Below are 9,002 nucleotides of genomic sequence, written 5' to 3' on the forward strand. Positions count from 1 at the left end.
AACATATATATGTGTCTCTGTGTGTTTTATAGTGTATGTATACTTACAAATGTATATGCCTGTATTAGTGTCTATGTATTTAAGTGTATATGTATATATCTACATAAAAGTATATATATAATTATATATATATGTGTGTGTGTGTTTTTATGTGTATGTATATGTGTGTGCGTGTATATATATATAGATACATTTATATATACATTTATATATATATATGTGTGTGTGTTTATGTGTGTGTATGTGCGTGTGTGTGTATGCATTTATTCATGTATGTATGCATGTATTTATGTATGTATTCATGTATGTATGTAATTATAAACACATATATGTATATTTAGGTATATATTTATACATCATCATTGTTTATAGTATTTGTATTCATATTTTCATTTCAAAATATATATTTGTATTCATATTTTTGTATAAGTATATATAAATATATATATATTAATGTACAATATATATATATATATATGTTTACATACATACATACATATATATATATATATTTAAATGAAATTATCAATGCAAGTAAGCATATTTATATAACATGTATTAAATATATATATAAAATATAATAGAGAATATTGAATAATATATATATATATCATTTATATTTCTAATTATTTGTTCAATTATATGTTTCTTGCTGCATTTCATTATTTACTGATCTGTTTCTTTGTACTATTTTATACTAGATTTCAATATAAGTAATCTCATTAGTTTCCTATTATATTTATTTCTATTTCTATTTATGTATGCGTTTTTTTAATAAATATTTCTATATTTGACACTTGTTCATAAATATATTTATTTGTATTGATATTTCCATAGAATTTATATTTTTGCATGTATATATTTATGTTTATTGCTTATATTTCATGATTTACTTATTTATTTCTTCTTTCTTTCAATATATATATATGTATATTTGTGTTTTTATGTTTAAGTATTCACTTAATTTTGCATGAATGTATATATATATATATGTAGATATATATATATATGTGTGTGTGTTTATTCACGCTTGTATGTTGTATTTTTTTGTATTTTTGTATGCGTGTATGAATGCATATTTATATATGCATATATATATATATATATGCATATGCCTATATATGAATATATGTATGTTGATATATACATATAGCATATATTGATATATACATATAGCCTATATTTATAGATACATAAAGCATATATATGTATATATATATATATGTGTTCATATATATATATATATATGTGTGTGTATATATGTTTGTGAGTGTATGATATATATATATATATAAATATATATATATATATATATATATATATATATGTGTGTGTGCGTGCGTGCGTGTATTTATGTATGTATATATGTATATCTATATATATTTACTTTTATTTCCATTATTATCTCATACTTCTAGAAGTTAAACTACATCTACACTTGGTCTTGTTAGAGATAAGTTCCCAATTGTATGCTGAAATCATTTTATTTTTGTTAGTACACGATTGCGATGAAAATTTGAAGTTAACCTCTGTATGTATGTCCTGTACGGTGATCTGTATTTCCGTGTAGGTATACTGGTGTGCTCGCATATCATTGCAAGTGTAATATAAAGTAGTACATGTAAAAGTTTATTTACGTATGGCTTTGTGTCATGTCTAAACATCTGTCAGATGAAGGCTGTTTCGTGATTTGATAGTGAGAACTCGTGTACAACCGTGTATAGATTCTTATCTGATGAAGCCTATCGATAGGTGGAGCATGATTTGGATGTGATTTTTGAGTATGCATATACCGTTCTTATCTTCTCAAGTTTTTACATGAATGAGTGTACTTACTTTTGAAATCGCATGTATGAGTGAATACCCACAAACGAATTTACATCCGGGTGAACTTAAAAATCTAGACATGTAAATAATATAGCGCGAATCTATTAATGTCAATTCGGGTGCTACTTAGCTAGCGAAATATCTATTGCATATTTGTCACACACATGTATCATATACCATTTGTGTATGTCATTGCCTGTACCTTTAATGCATAGCTAATCTTCTGGTCCGAACCTAGATCTTTGTGATTCAATTTTTTCGATATACTCAGTTTGCCATATTACATGTCTGTTGTCATTGTACTACTGTACATCCACTTCATGAGCAAGCTAATACAATTCAAATTTGCACAACCGTCAAAGTAAGGTTTCCTTGCATATTGGTTACAGATTGCTAAAACATAGATATTACTCTCCCCACTACAGTCGTCGATAGTGCTACAGATTTGCAGGATATGGAAGAGGACGCCCGTATGCTTAAGAAGCTCAAAAAGGGCAAGTCGACAGGGGTAGACATTTCAATAGAAATGGACATATAGTATAGGTATTATCTTCACATTGTATTAAATTCGTCCCTTATCATTCTAATAGAACATACAGGTCCGAACCACATGTACTGTCGCCTATTTCCAGGTACAAAATCTTTTTCAAACATGATAGCACGTAGAAGGATGTGAGAAAAGTTGGACTAGTACAGTGCCAGCGTGCGTGTACATATGTGAGTTGGAAGGAGGTGTTGGCAAGTCTTGTTCAGGACTAGAAATTCAAATGATTTGCAATTCCTACTCACAGACAATCTTTCTATCAGGATAAGAAAATAAAACCATCAAAATATCTATTTTGGGACTACAATATAGCAAACTAGCGTGAACAGCAATATAAACGACGCACGATTTAATTTTTTCTCTGGGTAACACCTGGTACCCTTCATTATTTGCTCCAAATAATGCATACTTCAGGGAGACTTGATTTACTGCCTCAGCCCACTTTAGAACTTGAGGGGCTATTTTAAGCTATGTGAAACCTGCTCACACAATTGGACGGGAGGGCAATCTGCACCCTACCGCTCTATTTCGATGACTGTTTGTATTAGCGACGTTGCTCGACTGCTGTACACTGATGCCCTTACGACATTTACTCTTCTGCTTCCTTCCGCTTCCATTCTTGGACCAGTTCCTTCTTTCTTTACACGAACTCTCATTGCGAACTCCCTGGTTGCTATATTTACCTTCCACGTCAATGACGCCAGCGCCACTTTTTGATTTTCTATTATTGTGTACACCTTCAGAGTTTTGTGTTCTGCTCTCGCGTTTGCTATTCCAAATGCGAAATTCACTTTCTTTGTTTGCACTTTCCCGTTCGAGCCGATGCTCTCCACAGTTCAATTTCGGGTTCCTAGCCTTCTTATAACTTTTACCGATACTATGACTTGCATTATTGCTCATCGTCTTATAGTTGCTGTGACTTCTCTTGCGACCTTTTTCTCTAAATTCCTCGTGATGATCGATAAAGTGCTGATATTCATTCTCACTGTCGGATGTTATCCTACTTGAAGCCTTCCTTCGTTTAGATGATTGTTCTCTACCATTTACATTCATACCAAATTGCCTTTTCATACAGTCATGATACTGCGCCGGTAATATCCCTTCGTCGTAGTCTTGAGCTTCGAGAAAAAAATCTTTCACTAGGAAGAAGTTCCCTAGTAAGCGCTCTTCTTGAATAAATCTGAATAAATAGCAGTATGGAAAATGGCAATGAGGAAGCTATCACAATCAGATAGCAAGCGTTAACGCTCCGGCAAAGTATCACAAAATAGGCGTACCCAATTTACAATGTAGACTCACCTTAGATAGTTGGCAGCGACGTCGTTCACCTCAACAGCTACTGCACCATCATTGGTCTGGAATCTCAGTACGCTAAGACAATCTGAGTCTGAGTCATCTCGAGGCTTCCGGCCGACGGATAACCCCGAAACATTCGCTATCTCACTAACCTTTCGTCCTTTATTGCAGTTCTCGATCGTAAAAACCTCAACCTCTTCACAAAATCTTACCCGTTTTTGGAAAGTTCCGTCCTGGAGCAACAAAGCAACAAAAATAGTAGATAAGAATTCGGCAATTTTCACCAAGAAAGTGGCAATAGGGAGACCAACCAGAAACCGCAACAAGCATGTGATTTCCAAAGGTAAATAAGTTAAAAGAGTATCCCTATTGAATACTACCAGCCTTTAAACAAACGAACAAGAGAATGTGTTTCATAGATGAAAACAAAGAATTCACAGAACATACACCAGACCAACCCGCGACGAGCACTTAGGGCTTTAGTCGTACATACACCTAAAGTATATCAGAAATGGACGAACACAAGCGATTCGATTTCAATAGTATTCAGCTTGATAGGTAAAAAGTGATAGTCAAGCTAGAATAAACAGCCTAAAAAAATGTAGACTCATCATATATCCAATACCTGTTTGGTTGAATCGGAGGACTCCACTCTGGCCACGTCGTCCTCAAAAACAAGCTCAAGATCTATCATGTTCGCCAAACAGGTATCATCCTCGTCCTCTGAAGAATACACTTCTGAAAATACATTTGAGTCGTAGTCTGACGCCGAGGACTCTCGCACTACTTTACTGCACTCCTCCACGTAAACTTCTAAATGATCACCCTTTTCCATGCAAGAGAGATCAAGGGTGTCGACCAAAGCCTCAAGAAGTATGACATCTTGCTCAGTAAGCGAAGAGGTAGACAAGGTACGTCCCATCGGAAGATTTTCCACTACTCAAACTATATTTAATTACACCCGACTCAGAACGTTGTATATGTGATTTGGGTATTTTAAAAAACAAATACTGTATATATTATTATATACGCGCGTGTGTTTTCAGTAGATTTCAATCAAAATCGATCTTAGCAAGGTATCTCTACAGACTGCGCATGTAAATGCTTATATAAATATATATATATATATATATATATATATATATATATATAATATATATAAATACATAAATGTGTGTGTGAATATAAATATAGAATATACTCCTCCTGACTCTGTTTAGTGTTGAGTGTTGATAGTTGAGTCGTGTTGACACTTGACTTATCAGTGTTGAGGGCTTGAGCCCTGGGCGGGCTGGGCCTGAACCCCAAGGCCTGAGGCCTTGAGCCTTGAGCCTTGTTGTCTGCCCTTGTTGTGTGATCATATGTGTAATGTGAGGGCCGAGGCCGAGGGCCGGAGAGTGGAGGCTCAGCGACTCTCCGTCCTCCGCGAGTAAATTGGAAAATTGGAAATAATTTACTCTCTACTAGTAGTTTGTATTAGAGAGTGTCCGCCTGTCCGGGGCTAAATAAAGAAAGTTTTATTGTTTCTCATAGTCTTCTGGAAATCGAACATTTTTTTTTTAAAATTTCACTTTTGGATCACTGGAACAACAAATATTCAACTTTCAGGGCTTTTATATCTCATTGGTATAATTTATAGGGAACTTTTGGGACTTTAGGTCATAAATGAAACTATTGGGAAAGTTCTTCTCTATACTTTATAGCTGAATCGTTCAGAATAGGCCAGCCGCCAGACCTCTCTAATCTTAATTTTACTTTTCATACACATGAATTTGTGTTTTACCAAAAACAAACATTATTTTTAAAATATGTAGCCTTGTAGGCTACTCTCTAGAGTAGTTGAGTCTCTAAATAGTCCTTTTTTTTATTAATATATAAGCTGGTCCGCTGCGCTGCATATTTTTTTAGTAAATGTTATGATATGTAGCCCTCTCTATTTTATATTCTTAAAAAACTCTGACAGTTTATATTATTTTTGTTGTTTTTAATTTGATTTCTTGTGTTTTTTTGTTTTTATATATAAATACACATAAAAATATACCTACATGAAAATACATCGTCACCATTGAAGTAAAGATAAATATATCTATCAAAATAAAAGTGGTTATTTATTATTATGATATTTATAGCCATACTCGTAACCTATGAAATTGTCTGCGATTCCGAGTTCCTCCAAAACCACATGTCACTCCAGAGTCCAAACTCCCCGAGAGTTCCCCCTTCCCCCCCGCAGAGAGTGTCTACACTCCACACTCCACATACTCCACAGTCCCAGAGTCACAGTGAGTCCACACTCCATAGACCCCTCTAATCCAGTCCTAAAAAATTTCTAAAATACATTCATAGCCATAGCCTTCTAAAATACAGAAGCCAGACATCCGTTCTATTTTTAATCTGGCCCGCTCCTCACCCTGCTTGGCTTGATTTGTCTTTTTCTTGGGACACACTGAACCGATGTGGGGCTGGCATTATCAGGCAGTAGGGAACGCAATTCATGTGCCCCCTTCTTCTCTTGTGTCTGTACCAGTGGCTTGTTTTGGATGGGTGCACCATTGTCTGGTTTATGCCGTTTGTTAGTATTGTTATTGCTATCCTCAGCTTGGACGGTTATCTGTGCGGTTTGATGCTTATTTTGCACTCGCAACTGTTCCCTTAACATTCAATCTCTTTCATCTTGGATGCCACACCTAGACATATGGAATCCCTGGTTGCAGCATTGTCACTGGGTATCGCCTCTTTCCACGCTTATGGCTTCCATGGCTTCAGCTGGCGACACCCCCGCAACCGACTGGTGATGTTCAAAACATTCATCCTATCCACGGCTACATATGGGCTGAACATTATTGCCTGGGCTCCGCCTATATGGACCCAAATTGACTCAACGCATATCTTCCATTGTCGACTCGCTTGGCCCAAGCTTCCGGGAATTTACTGACCACTTCTTCCCATCGATCTTTCCTGAAACACTACAGCGATTATGAGAGCCATACCATATGTTCATGCATTGTAACATACATACTTGTCATTTTTGAAATAAATAATATTATCCCTATATGGAAGGATTCGAGCGCTTTAGCTCAGAACTCATCCAAGCAGCAGCCATCATCACGGGCACTAAATTCCATCGGTTTCCCAAACATCAAACAAACATACTTCACCTTTGCGGCCTGCTCCCCGCGCGACCATTCGCGGACTACCTCGGAGGTTGCCTGAGAATACAACTCGACTCAATGGCCAGCACAAATCCACTTACCCTTCTGACGCAACCCGCCTGGGCCCACGATATACCATCACTGCGCGTCCCGTACAGTATCTATGTTCACATGAAAACTGAACACAAAACCACGGGCGGGCATACATCTGACCATGTAGCCTTCCGCCAACACTGTGACAACATCAGGAAGAACTCAACAGAACGTTGGTCCAACAAGCAGATCGCGGCAATGGCCCGGCGCCAATACTACTACCAAATGGTTATGGGTAAACCGCCAACCTCAAACCGAGACACAGCCAGACACGACAGATTCAATCGCTGCTTCGAGCCTACACCAATGGCTCTGTGCTATGATTGTAACGAATACGTACATGTTCACATTGCTCGACTCCCGTACCGACGGCTGTCTCTGCCCTGTCTGCCCCGGTAGCCACAAGTTTACTACCAGCCACTTTACCTGTATCCAACAACTTATTCGACGCATTCTAGTAGGCCCGAAACTGCCGCCCATTGGCCCTGACCTCCTTCAGCAATAACAGGACTACCAGGACTTCCACGGTATCTGGACCCTCCACGAACACTTTGTATCTTTTCTCCAGCATGTTGAAGAACCACCGTACCTTCACCCGTCCCTGACACACCAACAGATGTTCCCTATACCCCGGCTAATCACGCTGTTGAAGTACTACTTCCAAATATTGGTTCAAACCAAATCATCGCGCTTGTTGGTTCCGACTTTGATACTTCCGATCCAGGCCAGCCAATAGATACCGAATTCATCCGTGGTCTGGTGCGGCATTGGCATACCCCCATCCTCGCTTCTCGACCGGATTATGATGGATAACCTGGTCTTTCTCGGTATTTCGTACTCTGCACTAACCCATTCCACAGCACTACACGGCGCAGACCCAATCCGTACCACAGAGGTGGGTACTCTACTTAGTAGGTCAGCAAGCGAATATATAGAACATTCGATATTAACAGTGTTTTGTCAACACCGGCCCGAATTGACTCAGCACATATCTTCCATTGTCAACTCACTTGGGCCCAAGCTTCAAACGGGAATTTACTGACCACTTCTTCCCATCAATCTTTCCTGAACCACTACAGCGACTATGAGAGCCATACCATATGCTCATACATTGTATCATACATACTTGCCATTTTTGAAATAAATAATATTTTCCCTATATGTGACTCAATTATAGTATGAAACATGGCGTATTCTATATCTGACAAGTGCCCTTCACTCCGATCAGGTCGCATGTCTGCTCTGAGTAGAATATCCACCTATGCTTGTTGTCCATAGCACATAAGTGCTTGGTACCTTTTTACTTTGAGTAGTTAAAAGTGCACAGGTTCTTTATTTGATTGCGGTAACACTCCTTCTTATGTATACGTTCTGTGCGCACTTCGACGTTCAGTTTCTTGTTCTGCATGTCATTGAGAAACTTCTCCAACAGATAGTCTACTGGGTGGGGCCTGAGACTGTCAATAAAGATCCTATTGAATTGCTCCGGTTCCTTGAAATACTTTGTTGCATGTGTCTCAGAATCCCTTAAGTATTGAGAACTGCCTTGATCTTCCCCGTTGCATCAGTGGAATGTAATAGGGATAATATTATTTATTTCAAAAATGGCAAGTATGTATGATACAAGGTATGAACATAATGTAATAGGATTCACACTAGTGCTGGGTATTGACACAGTGGCATGGACTTTGCTAGGAATAGGTAGATACATTGCGTAGTGAACTCTATTGTAAAAGTCGGTCTCCTCTAGGGCTGACTATACGATACCAAGACGTTTACGTTAATACGACAATACGTTAAAGCGTTAAAAATGCAAAATATTAAAAGTAAGTTTAGCTTCAGCCCTTGTTTGTGAGCAAAAGATTAGGGGATTTTAGACTGAGACTATTGTCCATATGCTCCGCTCTAATCACTCACTACTTCGGTCTAGATTTATTTATGTTTTTAGTTACTAAGACTAGATATCATTTCATTGGACGTATATTTTACATTTCACGCCCCGAAACAATTATCTACTCAAATTAATCAATAAAATATCTCTAAGTCCAACTTAAGAAAATAAAATAAATAAAATCAAACCACCCAGCTGA

At 37.4% G+C, this 9,002-nt stretch overlaps 1 protein-coding gene across 1 annotated transcript; it reads right to left on the bottom strand.

The window, feature by feature from the left end:
- Nucleotides 1–2,697: 2,697 nt before the first annotated feature.
- On the bottom strand, nucleotides 2,698–4,771 carry SARC_02493 (hypothetical protein). The gene is made up of 3 exons (XM_014303737.1): nucleotides 4,293–4,771; nucleotides 3,671–3,900; nucleotides 2,698–3,551 (listed from the first exon to the last, which is right to left on the bottom strand). The coding sequence occupies exons 1-3, from the start codon at nucleotides 4,587–4,589 to the stop codon at nucleotides 2,855–2,857; spliced, it is 1,224 nt and encodes a 407-aa protein (XP_014159212.1). The 5' UTR covers nucleotides 4,590–4,771; the 3' UTR covers nucleotides 2,698–2,854.
- Nucleotides 4,772–9,002: the final 4,231 nt, after the last annotated feature.

This window comes from Sphaeroforma arctica, assembly GCF_001186125.1.
Source record: "Sphaeroforma arctica JP610 unplaced genomic scaffold supercont1.113, whole genome shotgun sequence".
Classification (NCBI taxonomy): Eukaryota; class Ichthyosporea; order Ichthyophonida; genus Sphaeroforma; species Sphaeroforma arctica.